General features: G+C 33.1%; 6 protein-coding genes across 6 annotated transcripts; all 6 read left to right on the top strand.

Moving 5' to 3' along the window:
* Positions 1 to 577: 577 nt before the first annotated feature.
* Positions 578 to 6134, top strand: NF-YC10 (nuclear factor Y, subunit C10). The gene is made up of 4 exons (XM_068626217.2): positions 578 to 1045; positions 1128 to 1212; positions 5621 to 5662; positions 5748 to 6134. The coding sequence occupies exons 1-4, from the start codon at positions 743 to 745 to the stop codon at positions 5828 to 5830; spliced, it is 513 nt and encodes a 170-aa protein (XP_068482318.1). The 5' UTR covers positions 578 to 742; the 3' UTR covers positions 5831 to 6134.
* Positions 6135 to 7602: 1468 nt separating this feature from the next.
* On the top strand, positions 7603 to 9167 carry LOC137821558 (fasciclin-like arabinogalactan protein 11). Its single transcript, XM_068626206.1, has one exon. It carries the CDS (start codon positions 8051 to 8053, stop codon positions 8840 to 8842), a length of 792 nt encoding a protein of 263 aa, XP_068482307.1. The 5' UTR covers positions 7603 to 8050; the 3' UTR covers positions 8843 to 9167.
* A 3203-nt stretch (positions 9168 to 12370) lies between these two features.
* On the top strand, positions 12371 to 13498 carry LOC137833259 (fasciclin-like arabinogalactan protein 11). The gene has a single exon (XM_068641620.2). The coding sequence runs from the start codon at positions 12505 to 12507 to the stop codon at positions 13300 to 13302; it is 798 nt and encodes a 265-aa protein (XP_068497721.1). The 5' UTR covers positions 12371 to 12504; the 3' UTR covers positions 13303 to 13498.
* A 1908-nt stretch (positions 13499 to 15406) lies between these two features.
* On the top strand, positions 15407 to 16581 carry LOC137832458 (fasciclin-like arabinogalactan protein 11). Its single transcript, XM_068640631.2, has one exon. The coding sequence runs from the start codon at positions 15515 to 15517 to the stop codon at positions 16364 to 16366; it is 852 nt and encodes a 283-aa protein (XP_068496732.1). The 5' UTR covers positions 15407 to 15514; the 3' UTR covers positions 16367 to 16581.
* A 1995-nt stretch (positions 16582 to 18576) lies between these two features.
* Positions 18577 to 19676, top strand: LOC137833168 (fasciclin-like arabinogalactan protein 11). The gene has a single exon (XM_068641531.2). The coding sequence runs from the start codon at positions 18673 to 18675 to the stop codon at positions 19516 to 19518; it is 846 nt and encodes a 281-aa protein (XP_068497632.1). The 5' UTR covers positions 18577 to 18672; the 3' UTR covers positions 19519 to 19676.
* A 3181-nt stretch (positions 19677 to 22857) lies between these two features.
* Positions 22858 to 23984, top strand: LOC137833274 (fasciclin-like arabinogalactan protein 11). Its single transcript, XM_068641634.2, has one exon. It carries the CDS (start codon positions 22938 to 22940, stop codon positions 23811 to 23813), a length of 876 nt encoding a protein of 291 aa, XP_068497735.2. The 5' UTR covers positions 22858 to 22937; the 3' UTR covers positions 23814 to 23984.
* The last annotated feature ends 3912 nt before the right edge of the window (positions 23985 to 27896 follow it).

Raw genomic sequence — 27896 nt, 5'->3', positions numbered from 1 at the left:
TCCTTTCGTGCTCTTCCCTCTAAAATCTTAAATCCAAACAACTGATATTCTCTCACTTCTTTCCTTATAAACAGTACATCCATAGAAGCAAATAGAACCTTAATCTCATAGAGTGCTTTTTGATTGTTTAATATTATAATAATAATAATAATAATAATAATAATAATAATTGTTCTGATGATAGTTTGAAAGGTAATAATTATGTAAAAACTATTTGAATGGTAATAATTATTTAAAAATATTATGTATATTTTAATTTTTTTAAGGAAGATATATTTGTATGATATATTTTTGTATAATTTAAGTAAAATTACAATTTGTTCATAATATGGAAAAGGTGTGAAGTTAAAAAAATATATGCAGCTGGTAAATAGAGCATATATACTTCTAACAAATCAAGAGTATATCCTCATTTATTTTGTTATCTGATGAATATTAAATTATACATAAAATTATAACTATAATATCTTATATTCATGCAGTTGCCATGTTATATAATCTATATTAAATATTAAATAAAATTAAAATTGATCACGCAGATATTTTATATTGTATTGTGTTTTTATATGTTATGCATCTTGAAAAAGTTGTATTGTAAGAGAAAAGTTAGTCTCAAAAGGAATTTTTCTTCACTTCAACACCAATAATCGATTTTACTAAAAGGACTTCCAAAGAAATTCGAATTGCACCCTTCTTCTTGGAGACGCGCTTCTGAGTGAGGCTGAAACCCCTCTGTAATACAATGGCGTCCTCCAACACTCCCAAATCTCCCAAAGCCAAGAAAGGAGAAATCTCCACAACCCAATGTAAAACGAAGAAGAAGAATCGAGACATCGCGAAAGAGGAGAACCAAAAGAAGAAGAATAAGAGGCCCAAGCTCAGCAACGGCAATTCAAAGCAGCCACAGGAAAAGGGCGCAGAAGGAAGTGGTGAAGATGTGAAAACCAACGTGTTTCCAATGAATCGTATCAGGACCTTGATCAAGGGCGAAGGTCCTGACATGCGTGTTTCGCAGGAAGCCGTGTTAACCATCAACAAAGCTGTGGTAATTTTTTTATTCCTTGCGTTTTTTTGTTCTGTTTATGTTTTTATGTGTCTTTTTTTTATTGGTTTCGTTTTTCTTGCAGGAGAAGTTCCTTGAGCAATTTACGCAGGATTCATATGCTTGTTGTGTTCAGGACCGCAAGAAATGCCTGAGTTACAAGCACGTGGGTAAGGTTTTATGATTGAGATATGTGAGTTCAACGAAAATTTACTGTAGTATAGTGTTTGCTGTAATGAAGTATGTGTGTGTTTTGGTTTATGGATTCCTAGTTTCAACTGCACTTTGAATGGAAATCATACTGTCACACAGGTTCACCTTCTCCGGAAGTAATTGTGAAAGCTAACACACCCTATAACTGTTTAGAATAGGCGAATGCACTTGTTGGGGAGTCCTAAATCTAGACATGAGCTCAGTAAACCCAACTGAGCCTCCACTATCTATTCAACAAGTGTGTTCTTTGACCGTTACCTTCTTTTTTAGGGATGGCGTGCATGGTGCCTTCCTTGCTTGTGAAGAGGCCATGGAATCTATAATCTGGTTGTAATTGGCCTATGACCCACTGGCTGTTTGAGCCCTAAAGCGGCAATGTGATAGAATGAGACAGTTATAATGTTTGGTTGGTCTAAACTTGGTTGGTCTATGAGTGACTCGGTCCATATTAGGTGCTAGATGGTTGTTTTCTTATGGCTAGAGGTTGTCTGATTCTTGGTTGAATAGCCTATCAAGGGTGAGTCTGAGGTACTCTAGATAGATGGTCCAATAACATTTTCTAGCTGATTGCTTTTCCGACATTGATGCTAATATCCATGTTTTGGGAATTGAAGGATATATTTCTATATATTGATTGAAAATTTGCAGGCTTTTTTAGTTTTAGGCTTATACTTATAGTTTGACATTTTTTTAAAATATACTTAGAAGATGAACTGCTTGAGTAGAATTCCTGATCATTTTGTTGGTTACACTTTTGAGGTGAGGGTGGTAAGTTTTTGAAAGGGTTTAGTCTTAAGATAGGGAGTATCATACTGATTTCAATCTGATTCAGTGAAGTTCTCAGTCTAGACTCTAGTAGCTATCCCACATCAAATTCATTATAGTAAATATTGAATTCTTTCCATGTAGTGTGAATTAAGGAACATTTAGATCTGTGCTATCAATAGAAAATCACTTAACAAATGGAAAAATGGATGGTCTTGTGTACCGATTCACAATGTGTTTGGCATTAGTATGCAATCATTGATGTTTTGGGAGTTGAAGTTGCGTACCTTTGTTTGAAATGGATCAAGAGGAGTTTGAGTGCAGATAGACACGTGGTCAATGAAGATCAGTAAGAGATGATGGAAGATGGGAAGAGGAAAAGTCACTTTTGGAAGAAAACAATGTAAGGGGGACTCAATTAGGACAATGCAAGTTGGAAGAAGATGATGATCAAGGTGGAATAGAATTGTCAAACAGATGCTTTTGAATCAGGAAGAGGCCTCAAGAGGGGTTTATAAGGAAAGAAGTTAAAAATATATAATCAGAGAATTATTTTTTGGGAGGGGAAATAGACAAAAATATATTATGCAACTTTTTAAAATTTCTCTAAAGAATCATATCATTAGGTACTAAATGTTATTAGCAAACATATTATTTAAATAATATATAAACCAAATATACCCCCATGTACCATATATTTACCAAGTAGCATACCACGCGCCCATATCCACACTGAAGAGTTTTATTTGTGAACTAGGTAATTAATATGTAGCTTAGCACAACCTCTCTATTTGAATAATTTATTCTGTTCACTTCTATATAGCTATCAGCTCATTCAGTTATGAAGGTCATCATCAAACCTTGCAAGATTCTGCACACCTCCAACTTGTAACGGCAGTAAACTACATTTAATAACTGCAACAGGTTCTGCACAGTCACTTGGTTGTGGAAATCTATATTCTAATAATGTATAATAAAAAGTAAACTAATATGAGATTATGCCTTAATGGTGCAGAGATAAGGTAAAATTGTTCAACTTCCTCGATGCTGAGCAATTGCAAAAGGAATGGTACATGTTTTTCAAATGCATGCTATTGATCGTTTTTAAAATTACTGTCTCTCAAAGCTTTTGCAAAGACTACCTTCTCTTTCCCTGTGCAATATTGAAGGAAAAATGTACCCAGAAAGGAAAAAAGAGCAAGAGTCAAGAGGAATGTCTCTAATCTCACCCATTGATTAGGAAACAATATTAATCTGCTACAGACCTTTGGTTTCATTAACATTGATCTCTTTAGTAAGAGCAAAAACAAGGAGTGTGTGAATATTGTGAAACCATTGGTAATTGATTGGCATTCAAAATTTTAAAAAATGACCATCGTAAGTACTAGGAAAAACCCTAGAGATGGTGTCAAAATACAACATGTAAGTGGGGGTAATCCCAACTTATAAGTCAGTTTTGTACGGTTGAGTTAAGCCTAAACCATTGTGTAAGATGGTACCACTTGAGATAGAATAGAAGTAGGGAAAACATGCTTAAAAGAGTTCCTAATATATTGGGTTTCATAGATTGCCACAACATGGCACAAAGCTGAAAATCCATCTCTTCCTGTTCAACTTTGTTTGATGATATTGTACTACCACCTTCTTCCAAGTGGTCATTAAAACCTTAGCAAAGAAGCCATAGTTTAATCGATGCTGACCAAGATAGAGACTAGAAGGCAGTGAATGGACTACATGTTCCTAGGTTGACTATGCAAAGATGCCGGTTGTGGCGATCTGTGGAGGAATTTGCCTTAGTGATTAGTGAGGTTCTCTGTCACTTGAAGAGGCTCTCTAAATCTGGTGCACTTAGGAAAAATCTGTTGTGTCAGGCACAAATGGCGATGATGATGGTAGGGTCTTTCATTGCTTGATGAGATGAACACAACTAGGTGCTCATTGGAGAGAAAAGACAATGGTGCCCAACAATGTACTTACTAGACAGTGACAAATTGAGCAAGATAAACTCGATCTGATACCAACTTGAGATAGAAGTATGGAATATATGCTTCCAAGAATTCCCAATATATTGGATTACATAGATTGCCACAACAAGGCAACTGAAAATCCATCTTTTTCCACTATTTAACTTTTTCTGATGGTATTGCATTACCATCTTAGTGGTCAAGAAAACCTTGACCAATAAACCACAGTTAAACCAGGGCAAACCAAGACAAATAATTTTTTCCATTAAGCTTCTTTGAAGTAATTGTGGAATCTTCAACACACCTTTTCATGATGAGAACTGGATATCTCGAGCATATGACTCGATGTTTATAGGTGATCCGATAGTAGATGACATTAGGTCCAACAAACTTGCTAGTATAGATTCTAATGCCATTTTAGAAAGTGGGTATAAACCTAACTCAATGTTACAAAATTTACTTGCAAGGTGAGGCTTACACCCTCTTATATACTATAATTTAACCATATCTTTAGTTCATGCGGGATCTTCAACAGTATCAAAGTTGTACCATCTTCAGTGACCTGTTTTGTTACTGATCTCTTGTTAGGTCATGACTTTTTCCTTATATGTATTGGCCTTGACTTTGTCACCATGACTTTTTCTCCTAAGTAAACATTACTCACTCTGCTGCAACATTTTATGCTCTTTGCAGATGCACCTTCCAAACATTTTTGCTCTCTGGCTGTCACTGCACTTGTCGAGCACTTTTGCTTTATGAGAGGCGTCTCACTCTCCAAGCATTTTTTGCTCTTTAGTAGCTCTTAGGCCCTTCGAGCATTTTTTCTCTTTGGTAATTGTGGCACTCTCTGATAATTTTTTCTTCTTGACAATTGCCACGTCCTCTAAGCACTTTTGTTTTTTGAGCATACTTTCTCTCTAGTAGTTGCTTTCCCTTTGAGATTTTTTTCTCTTTCGCAGCGTCATACCTTTTATCCATTTTCGTTATGTGACATTCATTGCTCTCTCTGGGCATTTTTTGCTCTCTAAAAACCACTGCATCCTTCGAGCATTTTTTGCTCTTCGACAGCCATTGTGTTCTTTGAACTCTACCTTGCGAACCAAGACATGCTTCTTTGGCAACCACTATGTTATTCCACTCAGCCAAATGCCACCATGTGCCACTAGCTCCCCTACATGTCATCTTCATGCGTGAATCTTTGTCATTATTGACTTTGTTAGCTCTAGCAACCGATTGGCTAACATGTTCAATAAGTCTCTCAAGGAGTCTTATGTTGATGACATTTGTGACAAGCTTGACCCATGATACATATGCTCCACTTTGATAGGTAGTCTTAAAGATATGATTTGATTATATTAAATAAAGGAAATATAATATGATTTCATCACATCAAATAGGGAATACTGCAATTATCTTGCAAGTTGGTTTTGTAGTATTGAGTCAGGTCTAAACCACTTTGTAGAATAAGATTTAGTATGAAGGTGTAACCTAGGTGGATTATTGAACTACTATGTTTTATGGCCATTTGAATTGATCCTTCATCCTTGTGTTTGATTGTGTATCTGCTTACAGGCTCATTGAGTCTATTAAATATTTCTTTTCCAATCACTGATTAGTCACCCGCTTATCCTTTCAGCAAATGTTGTTAGTAAGAAGATGAGATACGACTTTCTTTCCGGTAATTCATATCCCTGTTGCAATGCTATCATATTCTTAAGTTTACCTTTCCCTGTTTTCACCTTACCTTGCTTTTACTTGTTCAGATTTTGTTCCTGAGAAAGTGAAAGCTGAGGATGCATTAAGAGAGAGAAATGCAGCAGGCAATGGAGTATTTCAGAAGATCTAAAGCGAGCCAGTGGGGAATCTAAACTAGTACATTATAGAATCATGTCACATTTTGTAACGGAAACATGCATCAGGAGAGTAATACTGTTTTTTAATTTTCCATATTGTATTTATTTTCACACTTCTCTTTCTTAATAGTTCGATTCCCGTAATTGTATAACTGTAAATGTTTTTCCAGTGACCAGACGTGCTTCATGCTTGAGTGTGTTTTGGTAGCATGCTGCAAGTGCCAAATTCCTTGTTATGTTGAAAATCATAAGTTAATTTGCCAATGGAAAGACGTGAAACACAAATAATTTTTACTACTGGATGGAATCGATGCCTAAGCTATGTTTGTATGATTTTGAGTGGAGGGGAGAATGCAAAGGAAGGTAGGTGATCGGATGGAGGGAGAGTATTTCCCCTTGTTCTGGGATGCTTGAGGAAAGAAAGAGAGGAAACCTTTTTCCCTTTCTTGAAATTTAAAGTTAAACTAGGGGGCAAAGAGATTTTTTACTTCCCCTTGTTTAATTTAAAAAACCTTTTACTTGCTCTTTCTCACCGGTTTGAGGGGGGAGGATTGAGGCTGAGAGAATTGGAATGGTGAGAACTGTTCTTTCCTAGCTTACCTTTTCTTTCACAAATTGCATCTTGGATGATTGCATGCACACTGCACAACAGCATTAGCAGGTTTTGCTGAATGTTTAGACTAGAAAGGCTGAAACACTTTTGCATCTTCCATATTTTGTTAATCCTCGCATTGTGCTTTATGCAACTTACGAAAGCCCCATTGCAACATGCTGCTTCTTTCAGGTGTTCATTTTTCGAGTTCCAACCAAGTTCTATTTATAGTTCTTAAACACCATTTCGTAATGGCTACGAACTCATTGGAGTTTAAGTATCCTCTGTCATAATTTTTCTTGTTTCGAATCCTCAATTTTCAAGGATGGGAAGCTCATTTTACCTTTCCATATTACAAGACAAAAATACATTTATTTTTTCTCTTCTTTTTTGACTTGGCAATAAGTCATTTCGGCTTGATAAATCAGAAATACGGTGTAGCATAATTTGTATGTCTTTAAATTTTTTGTATTATCACATAATATATTCTTCAGAACAACAGAAAGCTAGCAAAATGTTGGACTCCCAGTGAATTTCTCTTCACATGTTATTCTAGAATATTGGCTCAGATGTAGCCTAGCAATCAAAGCTACGTTGATGTTCGACCAAAACCCGAAAGAGAGACATACTATGTTGTAGATCACGAAATTGTTAAAAATGTCAACGATGATGCCCATCTCTTTTCAGTTTCTAGAATGCCCAAAAATATTAACTTGAAATGGACCTCCCAACATACAAGCCGTGAGATACCCAAATAATTGTCTGTGAATGAATTACACAATAATAGTGGGATTCTGCGAAACATACGGTTAGAGAAAGTATTTCCCAATCTAATAGCTGCATGCAGGTAATTCAAAACTATATCTTCATAAACATAACAGGAAATTGTTACATATTACAACTTTTAAAATTAAAAGGAAAAATAATTTTTTACTAAAAATATCAGTAAAATTTACAATCTTTTAAAACTTTTCTATCTTCTCATAATCTATATTTCTCTATCTTATTTTTCCTTCTAATTAAAGATAATATGTAGAAATTTACTGTTAGTTTGTGAAGATATGATGACTCTGTGTTAACACCCTTCTTTGGCTTGGTCTGATATACGATGATATATGTTAAACCGTCGTTCTTCCCAATCAAAGATATTAAAAAAGACAACTGGTATAATCCCGCCGGCATTCAACACCGACCAAGTTGCACAAACCATGCATCGTAAGGTCAGATACTAACATCATCAAAAATTGTCTTGCAAAAGTTAATTAGAAACTCTTTCCTTAACTTAGCCGCTAGCACTTGATTGTTTTGCTACTTCACAAGAATTACAAGTGAATGCTACGTTATCATGTTCATCTTTTTTCTTTTCTTACTCAGATCTCACTATTCTTTTCCTGCCTTCCCAAGCAAAATCCAACTGCATTTCCATGACAAACCACCTTTCATTGATGTGTAAGCATGCAGATCTGCTACAACAACTGAACTTTCTAAAGAAACATTCCACCTAACTCACAAAGACAAACCCCTTTCACTCTTTTCAGGTTTCCATATATTACCCTCCCTCCATCATCCCCACATCAAATCTCACTTCAAGGACCACTCTTTCCTTTCTCACCTCCAAAAGATGGTCATCATGAACCCTCCACTCTTCTCTCTTACCCTTCCACTTCTTATAATACTACTCTTTTCCCATTCCACCATCTCTTTAGCCCAGTCACCCGCCGCCGCACCAACCGCCCCCGCCACTCCCACCACGGCCATCACTCCGGCCCCGGTACCCTCCTCACCCCCCACAGACATCATCAGAATCCTCAAAAAGGCTGGAGGGTTCACCACCCTAATCCGTCTCCTTCAAGCCACACAAGTTTCCAACCAAATCAACTCCCAACTCCTTACCACAAACGGTGGCTTAACCTTATTTGCACCCAACGACAATGCCTTTTCAAGCCTCAAACCTGGCTTCCTCAACTCCCTCAACGACCAACAAAAGAACGAGCTCATCCAATTCCACTTGCTACCCACATTCGTTTCCGTTTCAAACTTTGACACTCTCAGCAACCCCGTGAGAACACAGGCCGGTGAAAACCCTGATAGGTTGGCACTCAACATAACAAGCTCAGGAGGGAACCAAGTTAACATGACAACGGGGATTGTTAACGTTACATTAGGTGGCACTGTTTACACTGATCACCAGCTCGCGGTTTACCAAGTGGACAAGGTGCTTCTTCCTCGGGATTTCTTTGTTGCTAAGCCTCCTGCTCCAGCTCCAGCGCCAGAAAAGTCTAAAGGGTCTAAGAAGAAATCTGCAGACAGCACAGAAACTCCTGCAGATGATGCTGAATCTGCTGCTATCAGTGTGAAACAGCAGCATGTGACATGGGCTGCTGCACTTTTAGTTGCAGCATTTTCGTGGTGACAATGAGAGGTTGAAGGTTAAGAATATAAGCATTGAAGTGAAACTATGCCATCTAGGGTGGATTGAAAGGTGAACGATCAACATTTTGCAGATACAGTGGTTTTAAATAATTGGCCTTTTTTTCTGTTCTTTTTCCTTCTCTGATGATTCAAGTTTCAGGCTGTGGTGGAAATTATATTTGATTTATGAAGGCTTTCTTCCTTCTTTCCCCTACAAGAAAAACTTCATATATCTTATGTATTACTACTTATGAGAAATTTAAAAATTGTGTAAAAGTTGCATACAATGATCTTTTAATAGAGAATTCATACAGAAGTTTTGTTAACTATTGTTAAACATGACATTATGGAATATTAATTTGACAATGTTAACTTTCTTTACCTATATTCATTTTACAATATTAATTTTTATATTTTGAGTGTAAAAGAATCTTCATCCATTACTGATTATAATTTAAATAAATTATAGTTTGCCACATAAAATACTCTCATTCTATAATATTCTAACAATATAATAATATATATTAAAAATATAAAAAAATGATTAAAATAATTATATATTATATTTAATGTAAAAAAATTATTTTTATTTATTTCTATGACTGATTGTCTATTGAGTCTTACATTATCGTTATGTTTTCATATTTAAAAGTAGATTTTAGAAGATACAAGTTTTCCATTTTTTAGCTGAATATTAGAAATGCTCTAAAATTAATAAAAAAAATGTGATTTTTCAACAAAGTTGTCAAAAGCATATCATAAAAGTAAGCATATATTTTCTTTCACTAAAAAGAAACTATTTTCATAATATTATAGTCAATATATATCCTAGTAATAGTTTTCTTTAACTAAGTGTTTAAGATTTTTAAGGTATTAAAAAGTACTTTTTAATATAATATCATATATTTAAAATAATTTGCAAGGTGTGTCAAAGAGGATATTTGATGGGAAGGTCAAGGTGGCTGAATTATAATTTTTTTTATACAGTTTTGTTTTACTTATAATAGAACTATAGTACAAACACATACTGTTCACCTTCTTTTGGCAAAAGAAATTATTATTATAATAATTATTGAAATAAAAATATATGATTAAATTATAAAAATAAATATAATTTTTTTATTGTGTAGGTGATTTTTTTTTATTGTGAGTAGTTATTTAAATTTAAAAAGCAGTTACTCAGAAGGTGAATTATGTAAAAAAAGTAGTTAAAAGAAAAAATCCTTTCCTATAATGTTATACATGATGCCTTTTCCCTTTGTGATTTTCCAAAATTGCGAATAATTAAGTGAAACAATGATTTGCATATAGTTAATTTTCTGAATTTTGATTGCAAGTGAAATTCAATTAAAAAATATTTTAAATATAAATTTTAAATAGCTATTACAAAATTTAATAATTTTAGTTAGGTTTAATGATTTTACTTCCTGCAAAAATGTCTCTTAATTTTAAATCTCTGACATTTTAAAATAATTCTTTGTAGTTCTAATCATAAATCATGGTAACCCTAAAAATAATAAATGTAAATTAATATAATTAAAGTAAATACATTCAACGAAGATAATTATATTTTTTAAGTTTTTAAAATTTAGTTAAGTATTATATTTTTATTTAATATAAATAAAATTTTTATATATGTTATTTTGTATTCACTAATATAGATTTTTAACATTGTATTTTATTAAAATAATTATAATTTATTTAGAAGCTTGTAATTTAATTTTTATATATTAATTTAGATATTATAATTTTGAATGAGGCTATAATTAACTATTTATATTCTAATAGCATGGCAAGTATTTTATCTTGAAAGACAAAATAAAAAAATGTGTTAATTATATTTTCATAAATACTAATTACAGTATATTTAAATTAATATATATATATATAAATTATCTCTTATACAATTTAAAACTAATATCAATATTTTTATTCATAATATAATATATTTCGTCACAATCATTGTTTACATATATAATGATAAATATATAGATACAAAATGAATATTATATGTAATATTTTTTTTTATAAATAATTTTAATATATAAAAAATTCACTATTATTCTGAAAATAATACAAAAATTATTGTTCATAATATATTAGAAGTTAAAAAAAGTGATTATCTCATTTATAAAAAAAAATTAAATATATTACTTAATTGAAATAGCACACTTAAAAGTAATGTAATTATTTTAATTGATATTTCATATTTTTTGCTTATAAATTAAATATAACTAATATTAAGTACTAAAAAATACTATCACAAAAGTAAAAATTTTAAAAGTCATATACAGAGACTAAAATAAGAAAATAACATTATTTATATAAACTTAAATTAATATACCCAAATCAATTATTTTATATTAGTTTTAAATTGAGTAAGATTAAGAAAAAGAAAAGAATACTGGTTATTTTTTATATTATAAATAATTTTAAGTATTATATTATTAGAGGGTTGGTGTTAGAGGGTATTTAACATGTGAATTCAATAGAAACTTAACATGCAATTCATCTATCAATAGGACACACTTTTCTTTTTTAGCTTGCAACAAATTATCAATACCTTTTTATGGAAACAAACACAAGAGAAAGAGGTAACCCTTCATAAAAGCAATATCCATAGATTCATATGAAAGACATATAACACTAAAAATAATAAACATATGAAACCTGAAAGGAGGTGGGAATCAGCCTCCAAAGCTCAAAGCTCAAAGCAACACCCTCATATGAGATTCATTAATGGTGCTTGGTTTAATGAGATTCATATCCTCAAAGTTCTATTTATATTGGATTCAATGAACAAAAAGAAGTGATAAATGTTTTATTCATAAAATGATATAAAAGTAGGGAGAAATATACTTTTCCTTTCAGAACTGTCAAAAGGTGGCAAAATATTAACCTTTTGTTGCATCTAATGTAGTGATAACAACTTACCAATATCAGATTTTTAAATCTCCCAAGTTCTGGGCCCTCAGCAATTTAATTAGGTAACATGTATGAAAGCACTCACAAGTTTTTAATTAAGTAGTTCTACAATCAATCTTCTAGTATCATTAGTCATTACGATGTCTTTTTCTCTTGCAAAAAAGTACCTCCATAGTTGTGCAGCATTTGAGACAACTATCTTGCCTTGGAGATTTGGGAACTTGAGACATTCTTAATTATATTTTGTACCAATAAGATAATATTATCTGAAATGCTTAAGATTAACATTTTTAAGGTGTTTGTAATGTAATTATAAGTATATAGTTTATAGCAATTATGAAAAGTTCAGAATCTAAATGGCATTACTGCATCAGTGGAAAGAAGCATCACAATTTCATTAATGTGCATTTGGCACCCAATTGAGCTCTAACTTTAACTCCTCTTTTTCCTGCATTGCCAAGCAAAAGGCAAAAAACATTGTTCTCAATCACCTTTATCTCATCCACCTTGATGCATCACCTTAATCTCCAACAGGACCACCACAGACAGACCTCACACATAACAAACTTATACATAGGGAAATTCATTACCAAAGCTTCATCCATTTATTCCACCTATCACATTCCTAGTCCCTATAAAAACCACCCCATTCCACATCTTCCACACATCAAACACCATTCAAATAACAAAAACTTTACTCTAGAGCCTTCACTAGCAACTTGTAATTGCTCATAGAAAATGAAGCTTTTAGTTTTATTCTCCCTTCTACTCTTCATACCTTTTTCCTCCTTATATTCAACCACATTAGCCCAAGCTCCTGATGCAGCTCCATCAAAACCAATTGTCCCAGCACTATCCCAGTCACCCTCTTCTGACACCTCTGATTCTTCCCCCGATGACATCATCAGAATATTGAGGAAGGCCAAATCATTTAACGTCCTAATTCGCCTAATGAAAACCACCCAATTGATCAACCAAATCAATGCTCAGCTCATAACCATAAAATCAGGTGGCTTAACCATCTTTGCCCCAGATGACAGTAGCTTTTCACATCTCAAAGTGGGGTTCCTGAACTCTCTGGCTGACAATCAAAAGATCGAACTTTTGCAGTTCCATATTCTTCCCACTTACGTTTCAAGCTTAAACTTTGATTCTCTGAGCAACCCTGTGAGAACACTAGCTGGGGATAACCCTGCCAGGTTGCAACTAAACGTGACAGCATATGGCAACAATGTGAATATCTCAACAGGAGTGGTCAATGCCACGGTCACAGGAGTTATATACTCAGATAAGGTGCTTGCTATATATCATGTGGACAAGGTGCTTCTTCCTTTGGACTTCTTCAAGCCTAAGCCACCAGCTCCTGCACCCTCTCCTACAATATCGACAAAAACTGATAATGATAACTCATCTGCTGATGATAGCCTTGGAACATCCAAGGACAGTGCTGGCGCATGCAGTTTGATGAGTACTCTAGGAACAACGTTGGCGTCCCTTGGAGTTGCTTTAGTTGCATTCGTGGTTCTTTCATGTTGAAGGCTGGTAGACCATACCAGACCAGACAATCTATTTGATGATTTTGAATTTATGTTCTTTCTCTGAGCTGCGTAGTGTTTGAGGAACATGTGAATTCTGAAGGGTTGAGTTATTTAGATGTGTTTCTTTTGATACAATTAAGATTATTTTGTGTGAATTTTGATGCAATTAAGACAACCAAAATTTTCATCTCAAACTACATGGAGTTAAGTTGATACATATTATGATGTGTAAACATATCTGCCAATACTTTCCTCAGTTTCCAAGGTAAAAACTATGCATTGGCAATGTACAAAAGTTTGATAAAGAACTTGAAAAACAGACCAAGAACATAATTGCGTCACATAAGTAGTTTCATTATGAACTAAAAGGAAGGACTCGAGGTTCTTGGAAAATTGAAGGACCTTATGGTGGCTACCTTAAAACCTTATATGGAAGCCTTTTCTGTTTCTATGGGGTGTACTACTAAGCCACAAATCTCCACCTTGGAGAAAAAGGAGCTGAAGGAATTGAGAGATTCAAAGGCTGGTTGTAGGAACTGAATAGAAATTATAGGAAAATCAATTCCATGAATTGTTACTTGGTCTAGAACTAACATGTTTCCCAATTTTGGCGGATGTTAGCCCACCTTTTGGATTGTACTCAGTCGAAGCTGGTCTGCTGGAGGAACCAAAGAGAATGAATGTCCAAGAATGAGTACGGCTGCTGAGTACATTAGTGTTAAATTAAGGACATGAGAACTTTCTAAATCACCTTTTTGATTGCTGTAATTATGTTTTGTTTGTGACAAGGGTAATGGTTAAGTAAGAAGATAGGAGTTTAGTCTGATTTTGGACATATTTGTTCTCTTAATGACAGTGCGTACATGATCTTTTAGTGACATGTATAGGTATGATGATGGAAGCCATTTCTCTTGTATTTTTAATTAAATATGAATCAATGTATGGAGACTAGTATGGTTTAACAGCAAATCGAAAATGGTTCTGCTTCTTTTTTCTTTTCATGTTATTATGGTTCTGTTTTATGGTTTAAGGTATAATCTTCTTTCAACAATTAGACATTATTTCTGGAGTACCCATGTATAATGTGCTTCATTAGCCATGACTTATAGATATTAATCTTTAGCTAGAGGCTAATGTTATTCAGTGTCAGATGATTGTTCACTTAACATAGTTGATCAAATAATCAATGCAAAGAGTGTTGAAGTGGAAAAAAGGTGTAGTAGGAATTTTGTCAACCTATCTAGCATTTTTCTGTGTTATTAATCAACAGGAAGGCGAGGGAGGTAATATTTGGTTAAAAGAAAATTCAACCTTCTCCTAACTAAAACCATTGGAAGAGGAAGAGCAAAATCCAATAATTATATCAAAATTAATTTGTCTTTATATTTTAGCAATAACATCAATTACTTAGCACGAAATGTGGATCTATATCCAAAAGTGAGATTCGTATGGGTTAAAATGTCTTGTCCTAGTTTGTTTGTACTAAAATCAAAAGGTTGTGATGTCTTTATTTATATATTATACATGGACAAGATAAAATAATCACAATTTTAAGAGTGTAAAAAGTTTTACTCTATCAATAAATTAAAAACAGTAATTAGTATGATTTTAAAGAAGGTATTTTATGAGTTAATAAACTCATCATACCTTGTCCCAATTGACACCATTTGAATTGGAAGTTCAGAATGCCAGTAGGAGTTCCAACCTTTGTCAATGGCTCTTCATGATCCATGGTATTAAATTACATCTAATAAACATACATAACAATTGCAGATGCAATTCCCTATTTTTTAGGGTTCCTCTCTAGCCTCTCCACAGTCATTCCCCTTCAACAATATATTACAAACATTTTTTAACAATGTATTTAACCTATTTATTTATAAATATACATGTGCTATGCTCAGCTCACCATAACCAAACTTACCCAATATAGTTAACCTATAGCATCTGTTTTGCAAACATGCCAACAATAATTAGATAAAGGATCCTTGTTCTCTATGAAAGATGGGATATATCCTCACACTTCACAACTAACAGATTTCATAGCCATAACATTTCACCAAACTATCATTTTCTTGGCCTATATATAACCCTCCCCTTCACACATCCCAAACATCAGACACAAATTGCAAGAATCATTAATTCAAATCATTCACATACTTCCACAATCATCAAAGCCATATCTACAGGCTTCAATTGGCAACTGGAAGATGAAACAAGCAACCCTTTTCTCCCTCTCACTCTTGCTACTATTTTCCTCTACCACCTTGGCCATTTCACCTGCACCTGCAGCAGCCCCAAAAGCCCCTGCAGCAAAAACTCCCCATACCCCAAAGGCTGCAGCACCATCACCAAAACCATTAGTCCCCACATTACCTCAGTCTCCAGACTCCCCTGACTCTGTCCCTGATGACATCACCAGAATCCTAAAAAAGGCCAAAATGTTCTCAACCCTGGTCCGCCTCCTCAAAACCACAGAAATCATGAACAACATCAACTCACAGCTCATAACAGCCAAGAGTGGGGGCATAACCATCCTTGCACCAGATGATTCTGCCTTTTCCAACCTCAAAGCTGGCTTCCTCAACTCCCTAAACGCAGGCCAGAAAATTGAACTTGTGCAGTTCCACATATTGCCAGAGTTTGTGTCCAGCTCAAACTTTGATTCTCTGAGCAACCCTGTGCAGACAGTGGCTGGTAAAGACCCTGCAAGGCTTCCACTGAATGTGAATGCATTAGGTAACAGTGTCAACATTTCAACCGGGGTAGTCAATGCCACCATTCTTGGAGTAGTATACGCGGATAACAAACTTGGAATTTATCACGTGGACAAGGTACTTCTTCCTCTAGATTTCTTTGTAACCAATAAGGCTCCAGCTTTGGCTCCTTCATCTCTTGCAAAGGCTCCCAAAGCTGCTAAGGAAAACTCTTCTGATGACGATCAAGAAGAAGCAAACCAGGATCACAATAAATCTGGGGCACTCAGTTTGAGCAGCGTTAGTGGAACAAAGTTGATGTCACTTGGGATAGCCTTGGTCGCTATGGCAACCATGTGGAGTTGATCATTTAGCAGCTGAACTTTCAGTTTTCTTTGTGGTTAATTTCTTTGTTTGCGCTTCTTTTTTTGTTTAAATTTTTCTCTCTTTGTGGTTTCTTGTGTATGGATGTTATGGAAAGGGAAAGAATGCTTGAATGATTAACGATTCTTATCTGAAACCATGTTGTTGCTATCATCATGCTTTATATGCATGACCAGGAATGAATTCATGTTTTATAACTCCTATCCTCTTTTTCTTTCAAACATTTTCCTCCAAGGCACTATTTATATAAAAACTGTCCAAAGTTTCCAAATATAGTTAATTCATAATGAATGTTATCGAGTTGAAAAGGATGGAGAGAAATATATACGAACTATTTTGTGTTTGTTGTTTACAATAACATCTATTATTATTAAGAAAAGTGGACTTTTATCCAGAAGCAGAAACAATAACTTCATCTGTACAACCTGAGCTTTTTATAGCATGACATAATTAAGGTTTAAGTTAATTTTTGTTAAAAAATATATTTTACTGAATATTTCAAATTTTTATATTTTTCAATTAAAATTCTACAGTTTGATTTTACTCTCGAAGCAGAGTGACGTAGTTTAGCTTTTACTTTGGATCTTAATTAAGTACATGTCATGAAAATAATAATTCAATTAAGCTATAAGTTTTTGTAAATTTGAATATTTTGAATTAAATGTTTATTAAAGATTTGTTTTATTAAAGTTTTATCAGTAAATGGTTCCCAATCCAACTGCGATTTTGACCAGAACGTTAAAGTTTTCGAAGTTTCCTCAATATAAAATGCAATTAAATTAAGTGTACTTGTATGTGATTTTTGACAGTATCAACAATCATGAGCACAATCACAGTTTAAAAACTCTGCATCATCTTATAGAAATACAAAACAATTTGCAACAACTCCTTAGTATGTGTGAGGTGGGTCACTCCTCTTCAACTACATTATTTTTCTTACAAAAGATGTTAAAAAGCAAGTGTCCATGAATATGTCAGCATTATCATATGTCCATTATCAGCTCATCATTATCAGCAAAGATGCAAATAATAATTAGATAACAAATCCTCATCTCTATGACAGATGGGATATACCCTCCACAGCTACAAATTTTGCAACCTGTTAACCACAACATTTCACCAGCACATCATTTATTTGGCCTCTGCATAACCCTACTTTTTCACCAATATTATTATTGTAAAAATCACAACTAATTGTCCCTCTTTGTATAAATACACAAAATGGGTATTTGTAGAATTAATAAAAGTCATCTATAGGATGGACTTAGAAATTGAAGATGAAAGAAGGGAAATTTTTATTTTCCAAATTAGTTTTTGTTTATGTCTCATGGAGGCTTTAAGAAAACCATATACTTGTTGCTAAAGACTTCGTATATGAGGTGTAAAATGTCTCTTCTCCATTTGTGATAAAAAAAGTTGCGAAGTCTTTATTGTTTATATAATATTCACGAACAGGATGAAATATCAAGATTTTAGAAGTGAAAATGTAATTCATGATATTATGTTCAAAGTCCAAATTTTTAAGAGTTTGAATATGAGAGCAAAAATTAAAGCTAAAAACTTGAATTATTTGCACTAAAAGGTATCCAGAACATGGTTTTGGATTCCAATGTTCTGTTTCAGGGCTAAACTATACATAGAAATTTTTGTTAATGGAGTGAGATGTTTAGGAGCTAATACAGCATAAAGAAAAACCAACCTTCTCCCAAATAAAACCATTGGAAGTGGAAGTGCAAAACACCAGGAGGAGAATTTCAATCCAGTTACTCACTCAACTCACAAAGTTCTTGAACTTCATTAATTGGTTTGTATCAAGTGGATGGCTCCAGCTCTGTTTTCTGATCCAAGTTATTAAATTACATCTTATAGATATACATAAACTCAACATTTGTAGCTGCTCCCTGATATTTTTAAGGGGGTCCTCTGTAGCCTCTCTGCATTGTCACTCCCCTTCTTCAACTACATACTACAGAAGTGTTAAAAGCAGGTATTTAATGTGTCCATTCTCAGTTCACCATATCCGAACTCAATACTTACACTAATTTATGCCAATAATATTTAGATAAAGGATCCTTATTCTCCATGACAGACGTGATACACCCTCAGACTCCCCAGCTAACAAATTTCACAGCCATAACATTTCACCAACCTATCATTTCCTTGCCCTCCAATCTCTATATAACCCCTCTCCTTCACAGCTCCCACACATCAAAAATAAATTGCTACAATCATTTTAACATTCTTTCAAAATCATCAAGGCCATCTAGGCTTGAGTTGGCATCTGGAAGATGAAACAAGCAACCCTTTTCTCCCTCTCGCTCTTTCTACTCTTTTCCTCTACCACCTTGGCTATTTCACCTGCACCTGCAGCAGCCCCAAAAGCCCCTGCAGCAAAAACTCCCCATACCCCAAAGGCTGCAGCACCATCACCAAAACCATTAGTCCCCACATTACCTCAGTCTCCAGACTCTCCTGACTCTGTCCCTGATGACATCACCAGAATCCTCAAAAAGGCCAAAATGTTCTCAACCCTGGTCCGCCTCCTCAAAACCACAGAAATCATGAACAACATCAACTCACAGCTCATAACAGCCAAGAGTGGGGGCATAACCATCCTTGCACCAGATGATTCTGCCTTTTCCAACCTCAAAGCAGGCTTCCTCAACTCCCTAAACGCAGGCCAGAAAATTGAACTTGTGCAGTTTCACATATTGCCAGAGTTTGTGTCCAGCTCAAACTTTGATTCTCTGAGCAACCCTGTGCAGACAGTGGCTGGCAAAGACCCTGCAAGGCTTCCACTGAATGTGAATGCATTAGGTAACAGTGTCAACATCTCAACTGGGGTAGTCAATGCCACCATTCTTGGAGTAGTATACGCGGATAATAAACTTGGGATTTATCACGTGGACAAGGTGCTTCTTCCTCTAGATTTCTTTGTAACCAATAAGGCTCCAGCTTTGGCTCCTTCATCTCTTGCAAAGGCCCCCAAAGCTGCTAAGGAGAACTCTTCCGAGAATGATCAAGGCGAAACAAAGCAGGATCAGAATAAATCTGGGGCAGCGAGTTTGGTTAGCATTCATGCACTGATGTCGGTTGGGATAGCTTTGATGGTAGTGGCAAACATATGGAGTTGATCTATCTGGCAGCAGTACAGTTTTCTATGTCATTAATTTCTTGCTTTGTGCATTTCTTGTTTAAATTTTGCTGTCTCTTTTTGTGGTTTCTTGTGCATTCGTGTTATATCAAGAATCCGTTAATGATTACCAAGTTAAACCATAACTGTTTCTAAAAATTATGGTTTTCATGAAAGACCAACAATGAATTCACATGTTTCACAACTCCTAACCTAGTACAGAACCTAACCTTACATGGGGGCAACTCTCAGTGTTGAATCTCTGTTGCAGTATTAGAGATCATGGATATGAATAATTTGGTTGTAGGGTGACTTTGGATGAATTTCTCCTTCAAAATAAGAAAAAAAATTAAAATTATTTTTTCCATAATTTAAAATTAATTTATAGAAGCTTTCTTAGGTAACTTTTCTAATTTTTAATTTATACACGAGCTAATTTTAAGTATAAAAAAAGTCAGATTTTACTGTTTTTCTTATTTTTTTCAAGTTTTGAATGTGGATGATGTTCCATTTATATTTGAGAAAGATATTGGTAAGAATGAAAGTGGAGGTAAAATGTTGTTATGTTAAGGATGATATTAGAATCAATGAGAGATGAGTATTAAGAAAGTTGTCACTAATCACCTAGACTTCATATTTCATCACTAATCACCTGGACTTCAACACGAACAAACATCGACCATGCACCACAATACATTTCACCATACTAAACTGAAAAGTTAGAGATTAACAATGCATATAATTCAACAATACACTGCAATTTTTGGCTCCAATGCATCTCATATAGACAAGGTCATTCATAGCTACAGTTTTTTTTTTTTTTTTTAAATTCTAAGTTCAATACAAACTATCTGTTTTCTGTATTTAGACATTAATAAATGTAATTTATTCAACTGAGCCAGAGATTTGCTAATTGTAACTTAAAAAATACTATTCTTTTGACTGGTTTTGGAATTATGTAAGAATCATAACTTAACTTGTATAAATTATAATAAAGTTGGAGCATATTCCTCACATGTTTTATATTTATTTATTCTTTTTATCCTTATAAAATCATATAAGTACAATTTTATTACAAGCTTGGAGTCTGATTTTCAGCCTAGTAAATCGAAAGCAAATCCAACCTTGTCTGTAACATTATCTTCCATTATGTTGATATAATAGTAATAACTTTGAAGGCGTTAGTGAATGAGTTGCCAACTATAAAATTCAAACACTGATATATTCGTATCGTTTAAGTGTCCGTATTATATAAAATGTGACGTTAAAATTGAGATTTAGAAAATGTGGGAGTATTCTTTAATTGTTTCTAATTCTTCAACCTGTTTTCTCTCTTGTAAATTTTGATTTGAACAATAGTTAGATTATTTAATAGGAATGAAACTTGTTCACATTTACCAAGATGGACTTCTAGTCTATAACATCCAGAAGAGATCATGTTTTCCTTTAAGAATGGAAAGTTCAATCGGAATAAATGAACCTTTTGGATTCATTATGATGAGATTAAGTGTTTGTTTAGGATCATGGGTAGACTCACTGCTGAAAAAAAAAGGTAGACTCACTGAATTTCTCAAATTCATAGGTTAGAAAACTATGATACCAATTATTGATTTTTTATATAAAATATATTTACAAAATAAAAGATATATTATTTGGGAAGAACAAAGTTAAAAAAAAAACTTTAAAATAGTAGCATTATATTTAAATCAAATTAATAATTTCTTAAATTTAAAAGATAAAATGATCATATGCTTTTCTTTTTTCCAAACACTATCTTAAAATTTAAAACATATAAAAAAAATCTTAGTAAAATTAAATCACAAATATTCTTATATTTTCATTGAGCAATAATCATGATAGTTTTTTTTTAAAAAAAAATACATCAAAGTGAATTTGGTAGCCTTAACTATGGTTGAAATCAGGAGAAATTGTTGTGAAATATGGTATAACATACACAGTTCTTTTAAATTTAGATAAACAACATATGATTATAGTTTATACTGATATTTCAAACAATTGACAGAATCATTTTGTGTATAACGCAGTATAAAAAGTGAAATAGCATCAGCCAATTAAGCGGTTTTTTGACCATGATGGGGTTATTGTTTTTGTTTTTACCAAAATGGGGTCCGTTTAAAAAAAATTACAAATTTAGGCAAGTCGTGCCAATTCGGTACGACTTCATATGCAGAAGTCGTCCCAATTAGGCACGACTTCTGCTGTGTCATGTCATACTAAAGTCGTGTCAACTTGGCACGACTTCTGCCCTGTCATACTGAAGTCGTGCCAACTTGGCACGACTTCTGCCCCGTCATACAGAAGTCGTGCCAACTTGGCACGACTTCTGCCACGTCATAATTGTCCGCACAGACAAGCTTAATAATAAAATTCAATTCAAGTTTGATTATTAATTTCCTCATTTTTTTTATCTATGTATTTATTCATTCATAACACTCTTAGAACATTCATTTTCTTTATCTATGTATTTATTCATTCAATTCAAACATGATCCATACACAATTATCCAATTTTTTGTTCCTTAAAACTAACACTCTTAGAAAATTATGTATCAAATTAATTTTTAACATTACATAACTTACTACCCAATATATAAACAATAAAATTAAAAAAAAATTATGACGTAGCAGAAGTCATGTCAAGTTGGCACGACTTCAGTATGACAGGGCAGAAATCGTGCCAAGTTGACACAACTTCAGTATGAGAGGGCAGAAGTCGTGCCAAGTTGGCACGACTTTAGTATGACATGGCAGAAGTCATGCCTAATTGGGACGACTTCTGCATATGAAGTCGTGCCGAATTGGCACAACTTGCCTAAATTTGTAATTTTTTTTAAACGGACTCATTTTGGTAAAAACCAAAAAAAATAACCCATGATGGTAAAAAAAAACCCAATTAAGCAACTAAAAAAGTAGAAAAAATTTGTACATTATTTTATAAAAAAAAATGAATTAACTAATGTTTGATAATTACATTGAGGATACTAATCATTCTTCTCTAGATCCAAATCCACTAGAAAACGAGTTCTGATGAGCTAAAACGTTTCAATCTTCATTGATGCGCCAACGTAATTTCCTTGTCCAATAATGAGACTATGTCTCACACCAGTGTCTCACTCAATCTTTTGTGTACCTTTCAAGCAAGAACTCACTGTTATCTTACATACCATATATGTATATATTTTGATTAATGCAACACCTAAATATCAAACAAGATAGTTCATAAATCACAATTAAAGGTTGTACAACATGGCCCTTCACCTACCTTTCCTTTCTCAGCTTCAATATATAAAAACCCTACACTCATGCATTTCATCATTGCATGAACTGCACACTGTTATTACAATAGTTATCACTTGCAATCATTTCTAATATCATCCAAACCTTTATTTAACAAACCAGGATGATGAGAAAGCAATGTGTCTTGTCCTTCTCACTGGCACTGCTACTTTCATTTTTGAATTCCACCACCACTTTGGCCCAATTATCACCAGCTTCTGCCCCTCTTAAACCAGTTCAACCTACCCCTACCCCACCAGCTGAGGCTCCTAAACAGCCATTGGTTCCCTCATTGCCACAGTCACCAAGTGATTCCACTCCTGACACTGCAGCTGTTGACATTGTTGGAATCCTGAGGCAGGCTAAGTCATTCAACATCCTAATCCGCCTCATGAAAACCACCCAATTGATCAACCAACTCAATGCACAGCTCCTCACTACTAAATCAGGTGGCATCACCATTCTTGCACCTGATGACAGTTCCTTCTCTGAACTCAAAGCAGGCTTCCTCAACTCTCTTTCTGATGGCCAAAAGCTCGAGCTCTTACAGTTCCATGTTCTTTCAGACTATGTTTCTAGCTCTAACTTTGATACTCTAACCAACCCAGTGAGAACCCTTGCAGGGGCTAAACCTGGAAAAGTGGAACTGAATGTGATAAGTTACGGAGGGAGTGTGAACATCTCAACGGGTGAGGTTAACACCACCATCACAGGCATTGTATATACGGATAAGCATCTCGCTATTTACAAGGTGGGTAAGGTGCTTCTTCCTTTGGACTTTTTTACTGTTGCTAAAGCACCTGCAAAGGCTCCCTCATTGGCTCCACAACCTTCTACTGACGCAACAAAGGCGCCTAAAGCTGATAAGGACGACTCATCTTCTTCAGATTCCTCACACGTTAATCCCACCGAACAGAACTCCGGCACCGACAAGATCAATATGTACGGAAAGTTAGTGTCACTTGGACTAGGGCTTGCACTTGTGGCAACAACTATGTAAAGTTGATGGGGGCAGGTGGATTTCGCAGTTATGAATTTCGTTCTTTAAAACACGCATGCATGTTCCTTTTATATACGTTGTTATTTTGTTTCGGACTCAGTACGATGTGTTAGCCTAGGAAGCGTTATGTAAAAGGTTTGCATGATTATGGAGTTTCCTTTTTTCATAAAATATTTAGAAATACGTAGAACGTAAAACACACTACAAATAGTCTTCTCAGATTCTGTCAGAACATGCTGCTACTTTTAGAACGTTGCAAATTGTTGCTTTTAATTAGAACGGGATTACTCCACAGCAAAGAAACAGTTCCTCATTTGGCTAAAACACAATTCATAAAGCAGAAGAAGAAACAAACGACGGAAGGGAGAAAGAAAATCCAGGTTTTTTACCACCATGGTGATGTTTCTTTTTTCTTTTACCAAAATGATGTGACTCCTTTTATAAAAAAAAACTATCACTTAATATGAAAGAAGTCATAATAATTTGGTACGATATGACTTTGTTCGCTCAATTTGGAGTCGTGTAAACTTAACACGATTCCTCTAATGTTAACGTAAAAAAGTTGACACGATTCATGTAATTATTTAATTAAAATTAAAATTGAGTAGTAAGTTATGTAATATTTGAAATTAATTTAACAAATAATTTTTTATGGAGGAATATTTATTCTTGGTTAATTTAGGTTGTTAGTTGAATAAAATAAATAAGGCATAAATACATAGGTAAAGAAAATGAGAAAATTAATAATCAAAGTTGAGATTGAATTTTATTATCAAGTTTGTCTGTGCAAACAATTGTTTATGACCTTTGGTCCTACCGTATAACAATTTAGGGTTTATACGTTTTCTTGATTGATGTCAACACATCATGGGGTCAGGTAAAAAATTTTGGTCCGTGTAAATAGACGAATAATCTTGATTTCGAACAGGATTAAATTGGACCTCATAACCTTTAAAATATTTGCAGAGACTGTACCACAAATGTCATTAGCTGTAAATGACAAAATGAACAAACAACAATTGTGTGTGGATAAGGGAGACGTATAGCAATTGCGTCTTCCATAAATAATTTACTTCCAATAGTTCAACTTTTTATTTTTATTTTATATCTTGTAATGAATCTTACTAATTTGTCTAGTTATAATTAATCTCCTCATTATTACGTGTTCTGCAAATACAATAATAATTCTCATTTCTCTATTTATTTCCAAATGCAATAACAATTTTCATCATATTTTTTATTAATAAAAAAATTAAATTAATATATTACATTACCGTCAAACATGATTCATGCATGATTATCCAATTTTTTGCTTAAAGCTAACACTCTTAAAAAGTTATTTATCAAATTAATTTTAAATATTACATACCAATTTTAATTAATTTCAACTCTAATTAAATAATTAGTAATATTTATTTATTTAAAAACAATAATGTTTTTACTAAAGTCAACAAAATAAAAAATTTATGACGTGAACAAAGTCATATCAAGTTAGAACGACGTGACAAAATTCGTGTCAACTTAACACGAGTTCAAGTTGAGGTGGTAAAGTCTGTCAAGTTGATACAACTTCTTCACATTAACTCATGTCAATTTGACATGACTTATTTAAATTTGTATTTTTTTAAAAGAATTTCCATTTTGTTAAAAAAAAATCCCTTAATGGTAAAAAAATGAAAACCTAAGCAGAGAGTAACAGAATAAGTATAGTTTTACAAACATGTATCCGTAACCCGTTTGAAGATATCATTTATTTCAGATAAAGTAAAGTTTTGTGGCAAAATCCATGTCGACTATCATATATCTAAAATGAATACATGATAGTTAGAGAAAATTATTTTTAGGAATGTACAACTTGCCGCCACACGTGCATCTCCAGACTTGAGGGTAGTAGTCCGGGGATCGAAGGGAGGCAGAGTCCGTTTGGTGGCGGGGAGAGGGGGGTGGCGTAGCTACCAGAATTGGCTTGCAGGGTGTGCATTTCTCACACCCGTTAATGCAGTTCGGTGGCTCTGACATTGCTCCACCCGTTGATGACTCCAAACTTTCTCCACTTTCACCACCTACTTCATCATATCATCATATCAAATACAATTACTAAGGTTAATGAGAGTTTATTCAATAAGAAAGAGTATATGGGTGTGAAATAACTTCATACCCTTGCTAGAAGCACCACTACTGCTGAACATCGGCGTGCAAAGCAAGAACAAGAACAAGACATTGCGACAAAGATGAGTTTGGGTGAGCGTGGTAAACATCTTTCCCTTCTTCTCTTTCAACAACAACAAATTCCTCAAATAATTCAAAGCTTGTGTTCTACTCACTCTCACTGCATCAATTTATACAAACTAAATCTCAACGTAAAACTGTCAGTAATTTCTTAATGAAGGCAACTCTAAACACCTTCTAATTATTTTAAAATTTAAATATTTTTAATTTATAATAAATATTTTAATATTTAATTCTTTATTATATTTATTTTAGAATTATTTCTTTAATGTTATAATAAATTATTTAATTTATCAATTTTGAATATAAATTAATTAAATTAGATTTATTAAATTAAATAAGTGTTTGATTTAAAATTAATTGAGTAAAATAAAATATATATTTAAATTATTTAAATGTTATATAAAATATTTGTTTATTTTAAATATTATTTATTTTATTTATATATTGTCATAACTATTTTATTTTTGAAATTATGATATAAATTAGTTAAATTAAATTTATTAAATTGATGATAATAATATTAAATTTATTAAATATTAATATTAATACTAATAATATTAATAATATCTATAATAATATTAATAATATTTATAATAATATTAATTATAATATTAATTATAGTGTTAATTATAATATTAATTATAGTGTTAATTATAATATTAATTATAGTGTTAATTATAATATTAATTATAGTGTTAATTATAATATTAATTATAATGTTAATAATAATTTAATAATAATTTAATAATATGAGTATAATATATTTTATTATTATTAATAATAATTATATTAATATGTATAAATTATATTAATAATAAGTATAATAAAAATAATAATATGACCAAAAAATTTGTCTGATCTAGTGGTTAATGCTTCCCTCTTCACTAGAAGAACTTGAGTTTGAATCTTGACTGGTGTAGTTTTCTTAGAATATTAATTGGGAAGAAACAATCTACATCACTTCCTCCATATACAACACAACTTTGCAAGAATAATCCCAATGCTTCTTCCATGTGAAAATATTATTACTTGTCCAAAATACTTAGATAGAGTGGTCGAAGAACTGTATCAGATGTATACTGGCAGGCAGTAAGAGTCTTAATAACAAGGTTGTTTCAAAATAAGAACATTTGTGCTTTCGGTCAAGTTGATTTACAAATGCATTATTTCGAAGGAGAAAAAGATTCAAAGATTGACATTCTTGTAGTTAGGTATGAATGATAAAGAGGTTATGCATTATCTATATTGTAAGTGATGTAGGATTCTTCAAATCTCTTGATGTATCTTTATCATTCTTTATCATGATATATATGTTTGAAGATATATTATTCAAGGAGAGGAGTGTCTCTAGCAAATGTTTTGTACCCTCGTTATAATCTTCATGTTGAATCTGTTAACCATATATGTTTCTTGAATATGGTTGTTCTTTATATGCTTGGAATTAATGTTTTATATGGGTTAATAATTAATGTTTTATATGGGTTAATACATAGGTTGTTTAACACAATAATTTTTATAAACATTATGAACAATTTATCTTACCTCATTTAAACCATAAGCAAAATCAACTCTGGAAGGCTATGTTGATTGCACTTATATGAAATATTTGGAATCATAGCAACAACGTTGTTTTTAGACCAGAAGTTGTAGATGTCAAGAAAATTATTCATATGTCTCAACTTAAATTTTTTTTTTTATCGGCAAGAAAAAAATAAATTAATATGAACCACTTAAGGGGTGGCTCAACCCTTATACATAATCTAAACCCCTTCTAACCTACCTAATCCTTATATCCTTAAAATAAATAACATCCTAGTCAAAGAGACAAACTTTGCATAATCTCACTTAATT

This window comes from Phaseolus vulgaris, chromosome 11, assembly GCF_051622355.1.
Source record: "Phaseolus vulgaris cultivar YP4 chromosome 11, ASM5162235v1, whole genome shotgun sequence".
Lineage (NCBI taxonomy): Eukaryota > Viridiplantae > Streptophyta > Magnoliopsida > Fabales > Fabaceae > Phaseolus > Phaseolus vulgaris.
This window is presented reverse-complemented; position numbering and strand designations above follow the sequence as displayed.